The 15,575-nt window shown below is 36.4% G+C and overlaps 2 protein-coding genes across 2 annotated transcripts; both read right to left on the reverse strand.

Moving 5' to 3' along the window:
- Window positions 1-5,141: 5,141 nt before the first annotated feature.
- On the reverse strand, window positions 5,142-8,289 carry LOC112280394 (ubiquitin-conjugating enzyme E2-23 kDa). Its single transcript, XM_024515847.3, has 6 exons — window positions 8,197-8,289; window positions 7,741-7,820; window positions 7,272-7,386; window positions 6,547-6,599; window positions 6,179-6,307; window positions 5,142-5,949 (listed from the first exon to the last, which is right to left on the reverse strand). The coding sequence occupies exons 1-6, from the start codon at window positions 8,238-8,240 to the stop codon at window positions 5,816-5,818; spliced, it is 555 nt and encodes a 184-aa protein (XP_024371615.1). The 5' UTR covers window positions 8,241-8,289; the 3' UTR covers window positions 5,142-5,815.
- A 3,842-nt stretch (window positions 8,290-12,131) lies between these two features.
- Window positions 12,132-15,137, reverse strand: LOC112279375 (rhodanese-like/PpiC domain-containing protein 12, chloroplastic). Its single transcript, XM_024513760.3, has 8 exons — window positions 14,802-15,137; window positions 14,463-14,600; window positions 14,133-14,227; window positions 13,764-13,864; window positions 13,481-13,591; window positions 13,141-13,249; window positions 12,890-12,940; window positions 12,132-12,736 (listed from the first exon to the last, which is right to left on the reverse strand). The coding sequence occupies exons 1-8, from the start codon at window positions 15,019-15,021 to the stop codon at window positions 12,656-12,658; spliced, it is 906 nt and encodes a 301-aa protein (XP_024369528.1). The 5' UTR covers window positions 15,022-15,137; the 3' UTR covers window positions 12,132-12,655.
- Window positions 15,138-15,575: the final 438 nt, after the last annotated feature.

The following is a 15,575-nucleotide window of genomic DNA, read 5'->3' on the forward strand; positions in this document are numbered from 1 at the left end:
ACTCGTATTCATGTGGAAATAGGAGCCAAGTACAAAATAGAGAAGTTCACAGTATTGCTTTGTTTCAACTATGTGTATGTTGTGATTGCATTTACATTGAGTCAAGCAATGCTAGTAGTAGAGAGAAATGTACCCTTGCTTGTACCTCAACAAGGTGAATTGAATTTATTGGCATTGTCTGCCAATTCAAGGGATATAGTACATGAAATTGAAGAATTTAGTCGTACGTTGGCACAAGAGGAAATTATAGAAGTTGTACTAGAACCAGCTTCAATTTGTTTGGTGGTGGAGGAGGAGAATGAAGTCTCAATTTCGTTAAATATTAATCAATTGGCATTTCCATAAAGCCAACTACTGGAAGGCACACACCTTAAGAATACTTTATTGAAGTATATTTTGTAAATACATTGCATGGTATGAACATTGGGTATATATGGCAGTATCAAACAAGAATTAAAGGCAAGCAAAAAGGTAATATCGGAGCAGAACCGAAGAATTGCAGTGAAAGAATAAATCATCTAGGAGAATGCAAAGTCCAAGTTGACATTGAAGTGGAGGTTTTTATAGAAATAAAAAGTTTAGGCAAAAGAAAAAGAACACATCTTACAGATCATAGAAGATCAATGAAAAGAATTGCTTTAGAATAGCCGGATATGGAATTTAGAATGAGCATAAGTTAGGTACCAATTACAAGTGGAACGAAAAAAGGCAGAGTTGTTAGTGCAAGAAAAAGTGGTATTAAGTGACTAATACAAATATGAAATAGAGCAGTTGAGGGCTGAAATTGAGGCCTTGAATGCTGAGGTGACAAAATTAGCATATGATTTAGTCAATATTAGTTAGTCATAAATATCAATGATGTCAATTTCTAAAGTTCTAGAATGGATGAGTCAACATCAATATCAGTTGGAATTGAGAGATGTCCAGATCTTGAAATTAGAAGCACAAGTCCATGAATTGGGAGAGTACAATGAAGACCTTTCAGTCCACTTGAGGAAGGAGCCAATAGAAGGATTGGAGGAGGATGAAAGTTTGTATTTGGAACTAGAATCAATGGAACCAATAATGGATAATGTAAAATTTGAGCAATTGAGTGTGCCAAAGGTATAGCAATTTTATAGAGTTTTATTAAGTAATTTTTTTTTATATATATATATATATTAAATATTTATTTGTAAAGGCACTACACAATTAAGAGTGGAACTATGTAGAATGGGTAGAAATTTATTTTTGTAAGGTATTAGTAAAGTAGATTAAACACTCCTAAGATAATCAATTCAGTAGGTTGGATGATTGAATTAGTTGTGAAAAACGGTTAAGTAGAGAATGACAGTTAGAATCTAGAATTTCCAGTGTAAATATATTTAATTTGGTTGCAAATTCTCAATAAAGAAGATTTTTTTTATTAAAAATTTAGAAAATAGATGTAAAGAATATAGAAAGTGATTTTTATCATACATGTGGTCAATCCACCTATTTTTACATTCACTCTTATTCAATTCTTTAAATGGTAGATCATCAAAATTGAGTGAAATTTTAAAAATTAAAACTTTATAATTCAAGATTAGCAATTAAAATATTCATTCATCTTGTCTTTTATTCAATTTAGTTCTTCACAAAACATTCCACATATTCTAAGTATATGAAAAGAATACTTGATTGAACTCTAAAAAATTAAAAAAAATAAAAAATAAAAAATTAAAATTGTGGATGTTAGGAAGTAATAGTTAAGACTTATTTAACCATCTAAAGATTATAGAATTTCTAGTCAAGTGAGAAATTATTAATGCAATGTCTTAAGTTTAAATTTAATTAAATAAATAAATTAAATAAATAAATAAATAAATAGGCAATTTCAATGAGATAGTGTTAATGCATGAAAGACCAACAATACACATACAAGGGATATGTAAGCATGGTTTTAACTAGACATGGTTTTAACTAGACAGGCTTGATGTCATGCTCTTCTCAGATTAGAGAAAATTCTAAAGTATTAATTTTCTTTAATTTTTTAGTATTTTTCCTTCTTTAAAGATTTTGTTAAAAGATAGATTTCAAATTCTTTTGTCTCTCGTAGGTAGTACTTTAGAACAATCCAACTTAGTTTAAATATTAAGTGGCAATAGCTAACTCATTTAAATTATAGAAAATTAATAGCTTCTAAAGCTAGTTGCTTCTTAAGCAATAGATTATACATAATAATTCTAGGTTCTTCTCTTTTGCAAGTCGTCTAAGATGGTCACTATGTGTGAGTCATCAAATTGACTCTTTAGTTATTTTAGAACAAAAAGATACATTTAGACTCCTTAAAATTATAATATATAGTGAGTAGTGTAGAAATCTTTAAACAAATAGAAAATTAAAATATTAGTTGTAGAAATGAAGTCTTAGTAAGTCTTAGAGGCAATTATCTTAGTTGATTTAGTAGTCTTACTTATTATTGAGTATTCAAGATTATTTACTAAAATTAATATTTACATTTGCCTTCTATCTATATGTATTATTTATAAAAAAAAACTATGAATATTAATTAGTAGTTAAAAAAAGCATGAAAAAGAACTTCATATCTTTAATTAGTTATATAGAAAGTAGAATTTATAATAGATTTGAATTTATTTTATTACTATAAAAAATTATCATAATAGGAAATTATAGCCTTAAATTGATATTAATATTATAAAAGTATTTTTTAAAAAATTAAAATTTATTTAGAATTTATTTATAAATTTTTGAGTAATTTTTAAGATTTTGGTAAAAATGAATTTTAGTACTTTGGGAGCCATTATGAAGAAATGGAGCAAGAATTGAAAGCCATTCATGGCTAGTAGGCTAATTGGATGTTTTTGAATACCATGGTGAAGTCAAAAATGCAAAAGTATGGAAAGCTTCTTAAACAATTTCTTTAATTCTTTTAAATTTTTTTAGAACTTATTAGAATATTTTAAGAACCTTCTAGAATCTTCTAAGATTCTTCTAAAAATCTTTTTAGAATCTTTTAGAACCTTTTAGAATCTAATAAAATATTCTTAAATTATTCTTAAAATACTCTTGTTAGATGTCCGTAACAGTTATTTATGTTATACAATTGACTTATAAAAGATAATAATCAAATAGAGCTACTAAAATAGTATTTTAAAGTTTATAAATGATATTTGAAATAATGCTTATTTTATTTTTTAAAATTTTTTCAAAATTTTTTTTTTATGAAATAGATCTATTAAGCATTATATTAATAATAATATCACAAAAATGTGGTATAAATAATCACATTTATTCTATTATTTTTTATTCAAAAGAATTTTTTAGTAGTTAAGGTTGTTTATGAGTTTTATGACAAAGAATTATTTATAAGTAGAAATTCATCTAAAAATGACCTTATTATTTAGAAGGTATTTTTAATTCAATCATAGTATGTATCAATTATATTAATTTTAAGTATTTTATGCCAATAAGTGTCTTGAAATATTGCTAAGTAAATTTGAGTATATATTTTTATAATTTTTATTCAATTATTTGTATCATTTCAAAAAACAACAAAGCTTATTAAAATTCTTTTATCAATAGTCTTATTCTTCTATTAAAAAATATGTATGCAACTAACAATTAACAAAATATACATAGATATATATATATATATATATATATATATATATATATGAAGTTCTTTAAGCCATACCTCACATTTATATTTCATGATTAATTTTATCCATCTCCATCTTTGTTCTTTGTCCCATGTTCCTCATTCTCAACCCTTATGCCTTATTTCTTATTTTTGTCTTTTGTTCCATCTCTTTTAAAATTAATCATCACATGGGTTTAGGGGATATAGCTTTAACAACATTGAAATGTGGATTTAACAACTCCCTATATATATATATATATATATATATATACATTGATAAATTTTAATCATGCATATCAACAAAATATTTTATTTTTTAATAATTATAATTATAATATACATCTTTGATAATTAAATTATATTTGGTAATTATTTTATAAAAACTTTTTTTTTTTAAGTTTAGATGATGTTTGTATGTTCTAGAAGATCAAACACAATTATGTGTGTTTTATGCATGATATAACTTTTCAACAATACAACATTTGCGGTACAATAAAACTTTGAAACTTAAATTAAGAGATTTTTGGTGACTTTAAATATGCAAAGTTGTTGAAGAATTCAAACAATCTTAAGACACCTAGTTTCAAGAAAAAAATCTACATCATTAATTAATAGAGTACCACACTATAAAAGATTTTGAAAATAACCATAATCATTTGATTAACTAAAATATAACACAGCAACAAATAATTTTTTTTTTGTAAATAAATATTTTAAAATGTTGCTATAAACTTATATTTTTTTGGATTTTCGTAAAACATTTTAATATTTCTCAATTGTTTTGTACTAAAGGTTTAAGTATTATTTAAAAACACAATATAAATTCCTTTAGATAATTTAATTGTAATCTAAATTATATTTAATTAAGTACCAAACCAAAAACAATAGAAGTCCAATATAAGGATTTTATAAAGAAATAAAAGAAAAGACAAAAATTTCATTTCTAGTAGAAAGTTGGTTTAAGAAAATAAATCACAAATTCTTAACATTTGAAATAACTAAATATAGCTTTGAGTGTAATAATATTTATTTATATTAAAATTAAGAAGTTTCTGAATTATATCTCAATTTTCTACTAAAGTTTTTGGAACTAAACCCTCAACCTTCACCCCAACTTCTATTAATAAGGAGAGAAATATGCACTTAGAATATATAATCTTGACCTAAATGACGTGCACAAGCAGCTATTATTTGTCCATTGTAAACTCCCACAAGCATACCTCAATATCTTCTGCTTCCAGGGCATACACACGTGGAACTTCTCTCCATAAGAATTAGCATGCTATTTCCAGCTAATATTTTCATTAGTACGTAAAAAGCGTTGTCAAGCCCGCTGCAAACATTTTAAGTGGATAAAACAATATACTTGAGAAGCTCTTACCTAGACCCTTCAGCCAGGTCCTTAAGCGACTTTAAAAATTCAGAGTTCGGGCATCAGATTTCAGGTTGGACTTGAACCAAGAGCATGGAAAAGTGTGTAGTACAACAGTAAATCCCCATATTCCCATTCAAATTGATGTCGACGGGAAAGATGTAGAAATTTAATCATAAAAGATGCCCCTGAACCCAAGGGTTCCCAAAGCAGAGACAAGGTGATGGCCACAGCAAACCAACCTATTGACATACTTAAAGTAGTAAAGTTTCTAAGGACTTTTCTCTTGGACGTGTAGACTACATCCATAATCCTATCTGGCCATGTTTTGAAAAGATTCAGAACGTAACAGAGGTAAGAGAAACTATCATAACTTCATAGTCATATGCACATCCTTCCCCAACTTTAGGAGTAGATTTCTCACAGAACAGGCCATAGATTGGAGAGTAACACTAGCGCGTGAGAAGAGAGCACCCAAAGAAATAAAGCGCTGCCGCTCTTACAAGCCCCAATTGTATGTACAGAAATGCTTGGCAGCAAATTATGAGGTCCATCCACGAGCCAAGTGGGAGGGAGGACCATGAAGACCCTCAGTTATTGAAATAGGACCCTAGTCTTACCTGTTCACCTCGAGGAGCCCTTTTGAGACAAATCAGGGGTGAAAACATGTTACTCCCTAGGCTTGCCTGGTCAGGATCCTTGCCACCCAAATTGGAAGCCAAACGCGTAATGGAGTGGCATTGCCGTCTTCAGGTTAATACAATTTGAAATGATGAGGACGAGAGGACATTCTTTATAAAGGGGCACGAAAATGAAGTGCCTCAAGGATCAGCATGACCGGCCATCTCTTCGTCACTTGACATGCAATCTTCTTCGTCACTCAACTCCTCATCACTGGACTCCTCCTCTGGACGCCTTCCAATGTCCTCTGCTTTGGCATATCTTTCACAATATTCTGCAATCACCATTGCAACAAATAGCATGCGGTCAGGACGTGTACAACATCACAGGAATAGCGGCATTAATTTTGTCGTAGAACCAAGCAAAGACAAATCTTAGGACATACCTTTAGTAGTTTAACAATCATATACCCGTAAAGTACACAACATCACCACCACGAGTGGCGTAAGGAGCCAAATTGAAACTAGTAAACAGTTAGAAGACCAGCTGCACTAAGTAGTCACCTTTCACTTTCTGCTCATAATGCTCGCGGTCTCGCATCATCAACGCAGCAGCTTCACCATTCAAAGGATCGGTAGGATTAGGGTAGAGTAAGAGCTGAGGCAAGAAGACTTCGAATACATTGATGAGGTCTGCATGAATCAAGCCACAAATAAAACACACTGTAAGTTACCCTACCGTTCAAAAGATGACTAAGAGTTCAATAACTCCATTTCACATTCACTGATTAGATTCGACCGGAACTTCCAAGAACAAACCCTATACAATCAATAACGATAGAATAGCATCAGGCCTCGAAATCGATCAGGTGTCTTCCAGCTGAAGTCCAAAACTTACAATTAATCGACTGCAATGAAGAGAGGACACTCACCAAACATGGGACTCCAAGTCTGATTGATGACATCCAAGCATACAGATCCTGACCTGCAACCACCGCAGTGCCCAACGTCTAAGGATCTGAACCTCACGTCCACCACGATAACAGCCATGCTCTTCAGAGAACAAGAAGATGCATGAGATAATGCTCAAACATCTGCAAAACAAATCTGAACCTGCATACAGGTAATAAATATAGAAGCAAAGACAACGCAAACGTGACACAAGACTAAACCATTGAAACTATCCAGGATGCGCTTAGAATTGGATGGTAGGTCTACAGTAGATACTGAAGTCTGCTCAGTAAGATCCATTGCCTTAACTTTGGATAAGCATTACCTAACAACACTAACCTACATTACGGTTCTGCATGAGAAGAAGCAGAAAAAGAGAGAAAGAAAAAGAAAAGAAACACAGAGGTAGCCGCCATTAGCTGTGTATCAATAATAGCTTCAAGCTTACAATGTCATGAATTGAAAGGACCATATACTGTTCCTACAGCGGCACTGAGGACAGCGGACAGTAGATTACAACTGATCACTAGATTACTTATTTGCACCCTGCAAGTTATAGGGAGGATCGAAAAATGAAAACTAAACAGCTCAAAAGAGAGGAGGAAAGAAGTGCGAAAAAGGGTAGAACGTTACAGAATACACACCAGAACTATGAGGTAAATTACGACCGAAAAACAACAGATCGAACTAGACATGGACATCTTACATCTCATCCACGTTTGGATGGAAGATCCTGTTCACAAACCCAATGGAAGGAGATTTGTAGGGATAAGCATCGGGCAATTCAACTCGGATTTTCCAGGTCCCTTCTTGATATGGACCTGTGCAACACCGATTCATCCGATGTCTCGTCAGGCTTTTACCAATATATAGAGAACGACGAATCCCAGTTTCGGAATACACAAAAATGTGTGCAACTCAACTACTACAAAATGTCTAAAACAGGTGATACTTCAGCCAACGAAAACCACCGCTCCGATCTATCCTCGTCCCCTCGCGCTATATCACAAAACGAGAATATGATTCTGAAAAACAGACAATTGAACCTACTAGTAGACATCCCAAGAAGATCAAATCCGCCACCAGTTTCAAAACGACCTTGTATGCGTCGAGGCCAGCTACACACATACGCTATGCAACCAACAGAGAAGAGAACTGAGGAGATGAAAACGTACTATCACGTGGCCCATGGAACTCCACATAGAATTCGCTCATTCCATCGTTCACCATCTCCACCTTGTAGTCACTCATCATGCTATCAAGCCACACGTTCTCGCAACGTCAGATTTAACAAACTTGCCGATTCACCAAATTTGACACCAAACCGAACAAAAAAGATAACACAATTCACGTTCCTGACTTCAAGTTGCATAACAAAACAGTCACCTCGCTGCCGCTACACGATTAGGCAAGGCAGCTTACGAGATGATATGAACCCAAACAAAAACCAAGCATAACCCAAAAATCTCCAAGAAATGAACGCTACATACATAAAAATCCACTTTTCTACTGATCACAACCATCCACATCCCAATCCTACCAATACCAAAAACTAAGCACTGAAACTACACCGCACCAAAACCACCAAAACAATTCCAACAAAAAGCAAACAATTAAACCAGGGGACTTACAGCTTCATCACGTCCATCTCCCGCCGCTTGCTTGGGGATGACATGATGCACTACGACAGCACCCACACACGAACACTCCCACACTTCCACACAACCTAAAACCCTCCCACCCACCCCTTCCTCACTACACTCCTTGTTGCCAACCCTCACGCACACCCTCAAAACGCTTCCAAATCCTCCTAATCAATTCCAAACATCAGCTCACGACCCTGCCCTGCTCTGCTCTCTACACCTCACCAACTCCCACAAAAACCCACCCAATAAACACACAGAACTATCAAGCCAAAGCCCACCAGCCCCTCGCCACCGGCAAGTGTCAAAGCCTTCTCAGAAAACAGAGTAACCAAGCAATGAGCGATGTAATGGCAAAGCAAGCATGTGCCCTGATTGAGCAAACAGCCGGGCACGAAGAGTAGATATTGACGCAAGGATCGATGCTCGTAAGCTTGCTTAAGCTGTAAACATCAACTTGCTGCTACTTATTCTTCTTCTTCTTCTTCGATCACCAGCACCTCCACAAAACATCTACTTACAAAATCGTCTCGCTTCTTCTTCGTCGTCGTCGACTTCGTCTTGTAAGCTTATATGCCCTCAGACGTCTTTTTTGTGTCTTTACTTTTTGACAAAAGCTACCTCGCGCCTTTTTGTAGTGTAGTGGCTTTGTGTAGTGTAATTTTTGAGAGAATCTAGGCTATAGTGGTTAAGATTCTTTTAGGGTTTTTGTTTGACCTCCCATATAGAAATTGGCATGAATTTTTGAGTGTGTCGTTTTTGAGGAAAAATTAGCATTGTGGGGTTTTTGAGTTTTTGGGTGCAAGGATGAAGAGTGGAGAACCATGGATTGCATTGTTTTTTAGCATTTTTGGATGGGTTGGGTGGATAGGTGGGTGGGTGGGTAGCAATGGTTGTTGTCATTGGTAAAGGTTGGGCTTGGTTGGCTTTATGCTTTTGAAAAGTCACAACTCTTCTTTGTTGAAAGGCTTTTGTGCTTGAATGGTAATGTGATGGTTGATCAAATAAGAAAAATGTTTTGGAAATGTGGTTGTGGATTTTTGATGTTTTACTCATGTTCTCAACTTTAATTACAAAATGTTTATGTTCATGTTCCTAGATGCTTATAAATAGAGAACTTTACTTTGATTCATATCCACAGCGCCATGAAAAAATTGTTCACAATATTTTAATAAATACATGTGTAGCTTAGGTTTTAACAGAATTCAGAAAATAAGTTGTGAGTAGGCTACTAGAAATGCAAAAATTCAAATCATATGAAAAGAAAAATTTTATACACATCACAACAACCTCATATCATGAAATTTGAATACATATATTTTGTAACTGCACTTCTGGTACTGGTATCTAATTCAAATCAAATAATCTAATCATATTATTACATTTTCTCAAAGCTATATTTGGTTTCTTAGGCTTCAAATGAAATCATGAACAGAACAGAAAGAAAAATAAGACAATGCCTAAGGTTGATTTGAATGTGTTGCGATCACGTAATACTAACTCTCATGAATAAAAAACCGAATAAAGAAAAACTAAAATTTTATCAAGTAATTTCTCACTACAACAAACACCCTCTGTTAATAGCTTTAAAAAATAAAATAAAATAGATATAACAAAGAACCATCATGGCTCACACGAAAAGCATCCTCACTGAAACATGAAAGTGGGTGGTATCTTGAAAATCAAAACATATCACAATCGCATATATAAATACAAATATATTAAAATGAAACACTACATTGCGACCCAAGAGCAATTGAAGATGTCAAACACAATAAATAATCTGTCAAAGCCATTTGGAGTTCCAATATGACCCACAAGAGTAGTGTGACCTCTTCGTCTTCTGCTTCTTCTTCAAGCAATGGTCCACATGAGACGATGCATTGTCAGATCTGTTTTTTGCTGCATTGCGTCGGCAGTTGAAGCTCACCAACGGAATCCTTTAGCTGTAAGCAACGACGGAGACACAACAGAAAAGGAAGAGGAAGGGGAAGCTTTGCACCCATCGCGCCTCAGGTCAACCATGACACACGATAAGGATCGATGTGTGATAAAGAGGATAATGCAGAATTAAATTTAGGACAGTTTATGTTAGGCTGGAAGCTCCAATCGAGTCTTATTGCTGACTCAAAGACCACCAAGTTGCGGTACAAGCCTACAATCAATGCCCCTGGTTAGCACGAGCACACGACGAGCTTTTGGGGAATCCGCATCGACGTCTGACAGCAAGCAATCCAGAGGCTAGGGATGTGAGTTTTCCCCTATCCCAATCATGGGTTTCGCACATATTTTGCGGCTCGAGTCACTCCGTCCTGGTTCGTGACCATTTCGGAATCAAGCGCGTGGATGCGGGACAGCTTTTTTTTACCTGGCCTTCGAAGGTGGAGGATACAGTAGCCGAAAGCTCGAATCGAGAATTGGCCTTTTAAAGAATAAAGAATAAAAAATAGGACGCAAGTAAAATTACCCAGAAACAAAAACATAAACAAGTCAGAGATTTTAGGTTCAGTTAAGGTTATAACACCAAATCTTAAGGAGAATCGAATACGCTAATGATTGTGTCGCACGCGCAAATGGTTTATCTGATAAGATAGAAACGTCTTTTTTCGTTGTGCTGTTCAGGTCTGTGAGTCCCATGGCTTCTACTCTTCCACTGGTGAGAGTGTACCCAAAAGCACCGCTACTTGGTATCAGTACCACAGTCTCGATTAGTACATGCAAAAGTAAAAAGTAGGGAGCTTGAGATGGTTGAACGGAGGAAGCCACTCAAAAAGAATAAGAATCCTGGATTTGAGCGATTTCTAGATCTGTGTGCACACCAGAGCTCAAGAAACGCAAGATGGCTTATCGACTTTTGTGGTCATAAATTGGAGTTGCAACCTCCAACAAGACCCGAGATAAGAAAGGGCGAAACCGACGATCACAAGAGTGGCCTCCTGGGAAAGAACAGTTAACTTGTGGAACACCCACTCCAAACATGAGATGGTCATCTGGAGCCCAAAACCCAATGATTGACATAGTCAATGCCTATACGTTATTCGCCCGTCCTCAGTGCATGGAGCTTTAAAAAAAATTAGTTGCACGCAAAAAATAGGAGCCGAAATTAAAGCTACAGCAATTTCTTGCTGTACAAACAACCAAAACTTCAAACCCTCAGGTCTGTTTCGAGCACTTGAAACTCAACATGGAAGAAGACGAGTACGACAATGGATTCGCCCTGTTGTACTCGTCGTCTGGACACCCTGCTGTCGTACTCGTCTTCTGAACACTCTGATGACGACTTCTGTCCTGTAAGTTCCATTCCAGAATGGGTTTGTCCTTGTCGAGAGTGTCTTTGTGGTGGGTATCATTGTCCAGCTAGCTCGTGCCCATGAAGCCAGAGTGAACACCAGTAATCAATCATGCCAGAACGCTCCCATAATTAAGTACGTGAGATCTGGACATCATCAGTTCAGATCAAAAAAGACAATATCTAAGTCACGCAAGACACGCAAGCTCGTAACTAAATGAGACCCACGAGCTCCAACCCTCACTCGAAGCTTGCCCCAGAACCCATGATCCGAATACTACCACTGGCAAGTCAAGTAATATGAAGACCTGACAATTGGGAAAAAAACTGCCATTTGCCTGCTCAAGGTCCGCGCCGATGGTTGCGTGATAGCGATGTACAACATCCGGAGTTCAATAGAGAAGTTATCATTCCCAAAATGTCTTGCACAGCCACTTTCAACATGTGACGAAAGTAAGAGCTTCTCTAGCATGTTGAGCCAACGGCGTTATAAAAACAAAACTCCACTCCAGGATAACTAGTGTCAGTGATGAGCCATTGAATTAAATCAGTCAAGGAGCAAAGAACCACATCATCCAGATCAGACACATAATAAGACAAGAAGCACAGATAGCACAGAAAGTGGAAAGTGAAGTGCTTGGTAACATGGCTCAAATTTCTGATTGCATTAAAGCTGTCCATATAGACTAACAGTTCAACGTACGTCAACTTATTGCTCAATGTCAGTACTACACATTTGCACAGTAACGCTGATGAAATATCACTACAATAGGAATCATGTGCTACTTATTATCCAGTAGCATGGTAAGTTAGTTCAGAAGGATTGCGTATGTTCTTCATACAATTAGCCAATCGTATAAGTGAAACATGACAAGCAAGAAAAAGATGAAGTTTTCAGCCCACTAAAAACTACTTTGTGAATCTCCAACTCAAAAGCAAACCTTTCATTTACAAACGCCTATCCAGAAGAGTTCCAAGCGGCCAAAGTTTCCCTAACTACATTAGCACCTAAATAGCTTGAACTCATTTGCCATGATATTTATGATTTAGCAACAGTTTCCAGAAACCTGTTGCAAATGAGTCCTAAATTGAAGAACAAGTAAAGAGGCAAAAGGTCCTGACCTCATTTTCCAACAGTGATAGTACACTAGAAGTGTGTCAATACGTGGGAATCCGATTATCCACTTTGACAGAATAAGCATGAATTCCCCCACTGATATTGTACAACCTTGTAAAACCCTGCAAGCGGAACGAACGTGTTCTTAAGACTATTACAGTAAAAACCTGAGACGATCAAGCAGATAGTCCAACCACGTAACTAAAAATCGGTGACGCTGACTGATTTCCATAAAAATCGCTCGTTACAAAAAGTACACTGTTTTGGTTTCGTACCTGAGATTTCAGCCAATTGGCAGCCTGTAAAGATCGCATGCCGTGATGACACTGCAGTGATAACACACAATGTGAGAATCATATCATCGTCAAAAACAGGTGCAGTTCCACTAAAATTGTTGAAATTCGCGGCAGTTTCAATTAATTATTCATTTAGGAAGTGGGTGGGTATTTACTTCCAAAGCTTCTTCATACGGTTAATCATCCTGCATAACAAAGATGTGAATTTTCTAGCGCAACGCACAGCTTACCAGCACGAAAGTATCCTTAGATGGATCAAGATCCTCTGCAACTGTTGGTGCCCATTTTCCAAATTGACTTAGAGGATACGATTTGAACCCCTCTATAGATGCCGTTGCTCTGTTGCAAACACAGTTCTAGAAGTAAGACGTATACACGTGCAATACAACTCATCAGAACCAGCGGCTGTGCTTACGGGTACATAAAAATTAAATTAAAATTGAAAAAAATGGGACTCAACCAAGTTGTTAAAGACCATGAAATTTTCTTCACAAAAGGAAAACATATGCCAAAACACTATATTTCCAGAAGATTTTGAAGTAAAATGTGAGGATAGCATTTATCAATTACATTTCGTCAGGCTCTCGCACGTCTAGAAGTTGAGCGTTTTGCAAAAATTCAGGATCCTCCATGTTCGTACTCAACTCTTGAACGTCTATATCACGCAAGAAGCTAGCTTCCCTGTGAAATGAATGACCGCGTCAGAACAGGTCCAAACTTGCTAAAATCATCAGTCCAACCCACACACTAATTAGACTAGGTAACAAAAGACACAAGTTCAAAGCATTTTCGATTCTTAAATTTCGAAAGATTTTGATGAATGTCAAAAAGAGAAGTTGTAGAAAGAACGGACCGTTCTGACAGCACTTGCAGGAGATGCCAGCCGTGTTTTGTTTTGACGCGAACCAACTTATTCAATGGAGCTTTGAAAGCTGCCTCCTCAAATTCCGGCACCTGATTGCAAACACAGAAGTCATTGCGGAAAATTACATGGGCTTTTCACGTACAACACTTCCACAAAAAGTCTTGACTATCATCAGATTAAACGACGCAGTGAGACGAAAAATGATGTATACATGTTTTGGGCAGATTCTAGTAATGACCGAATCTAACATATCAGTGCGTAGCTGAACAAAGCTAATGAATGAAAGGACCAACACTAATTTTATCAGGATCTCCAAGTGACTTCAAACTTTTCAAGAAAATGAATATCAAGACTTACAGTTCGACCAAGAGATATCCACCCCAGCATTCCTCCGACATCCTTAGAAGCGCAAATGGAGTGCTCCGCTGCCAAATCGCTTAAATCCACTCCATCTGTGAAGCGAGCACATCCGAATCATCATGATTATACAATTGCCTTTATCGTCACAGCAGCTGACATAGACCATTAAAGTGAATTCAACCGACTGCTGTACCCTAAACGCTGGCAGTTTCTTTCAACACAGTTTTCAATTGCATCGCTCATGGAATTACACTTTGAGAGATGGGATTGTCCATAAACATACATTAAATCTTGGCTCGGAAGAAAAACAAAACTCAAGGAAGAGACCTTGCATAACTTGGCGCTGAATGTCCAGCAGCAACTGAAGCTGGTCCTCCGGTACTAACAAATGCTGCACTAAAATCTCACGCTCCTTAAATTTGGTGCTTCCAGCATCACTCGACCTCCCCACAGCTTTGACATTACCTGCATTGCATAGACATCCGTTCAACATTTTTTCAGACCTTGACAGACCATATATCAATCACAATAATAGAAGCTTGTGGCAATTGTCAGTGGCAAAAAATTTCCGGGGGTAATACTCAAAATACCTGAAGAAAAAACCCTACAATTCGCACAATCCATCAATCAACAATCCTCGCATCGGCAAGAACTACGTAAACATACCAAATGTAATGTTGCGCTGCTCCTGTCTCAACATCGGAGCAATACGAAAACGCAGCGGGAGGAAGCTGAAAGAGCGAAACGTAAGGGGAGAATGAGGCGACGGGCACGAAAGTGGAGAGGGACGAGGCAGATGAGCTGAGGCAAGACGGCATTGCGAGGAAGAAGCGATGGCCAAAAGACAAGACGTGGTAGGCAGCGAAGATGTCCACAATCTGGCCATCTCTACTACCCTGCGGAGCGCCAATAATCGCAGCAATCAATTCCAAGGCAGCAACCACAGTGTTGGTCCTTCAAAACATGGCAGAAGCACAAGACCTGCAGCAGAGGCGATGAGTAAAGACTTGTGTCGATATCTTCCCAACCCAGGACGAGGACGAAGAGGAGGATTAGGAAGGATATCGAAGGTTTAGGGCTTCTGACACTTGGATGTACGGATCCCAGCATTCGTTGAGCTTGTTCACGGAAGTCGTTATTCCGTGCATTACTTGGAGGATGATTTCTATGACTGTGGGCGAACGAACAGAATTATTCGTTCTTAATTCTAGGAGAACGTTAAAAATTCCTAAATATCAATAAAGTCAACAACTTGAACAAGAGTGAAGTTATATTGATAATACAAACCCGACAAACAACCCATACAATGGTTCCTAACTTACTATCCACCGCTTAATTGCTTGGGTCCTTGAAGTGGAGGTTTTGATATATGACAATACAGTTTGTATTGCATTTATTCCAAAAATTGCCTTAACTTTAAAATATATTATTTTTCAAGCA

This window comes from Physcomitrium patens, chromosome 3 (assembly GCF_059467195.1).
Source record: "Physcomitrium patens ecotype Gransden chromosome 3, ASM5946719v1, whole genome shotgun sequence".
Lineage (NCBI taxonomy): Eukaryota > Viridiplantae > Streptophyta > Bryopsida > Funariales > Funariaceae > Physcomitrium > Physcomitrium patens.

What these genes read in the sequence shown, in the direction of transcription:
- LOC112279375 (XM_024513760.3), bottom strand. Translation starts at nt 15,021, where the DNA reads ATGGCCAGATTGTGGACATCTTCGCTGCCTACCACGTCTTGTCTTTTG. An exon ending in TCAGCGCCAAGTTATGCAAG is followed by an intron (nt 14,228 to 14,462) that starts GTCTCTTCCTTG and finishes CTCGCTTCACAG; the next exon opens with ATGGAGTGGATTTAAGCGAT. An exon ending in CCAATTGGCTGAAATCTCAG is followed by an intron (nt 12,737 to 12,889) that starts GTACGAAACCAA and finishes TTCCGCTTGCAG; the next exon opens with GGTTTTACAAGGTTGTACAA.
- LOC112280394 (XM_024515847.3), bottom strand. Translation starts at nt 8,240, where the DNA reads ATGTCATCCCCAAGCAAGCGGCGGGAGATGGACGTGATGAAGCT. An exon ending in CATCCAAACGTGGATGAGAT is followed by an intron (nt 6,600 to 7,271) that starts GTAAGATGTCCA and finishes CGGTGGTTGCAG; the next exon opens with GTCAGGATCTGTATGCTTGG. An exon ending in TTATGAGCAGAAAGTGAAAG is followed by an intron (nt 5,950 to 6,178) that starts GTGACTACTTAG and finishes TGGTGATTGCAG; the next exon opens with AATATTGTGAAAGATATGCC.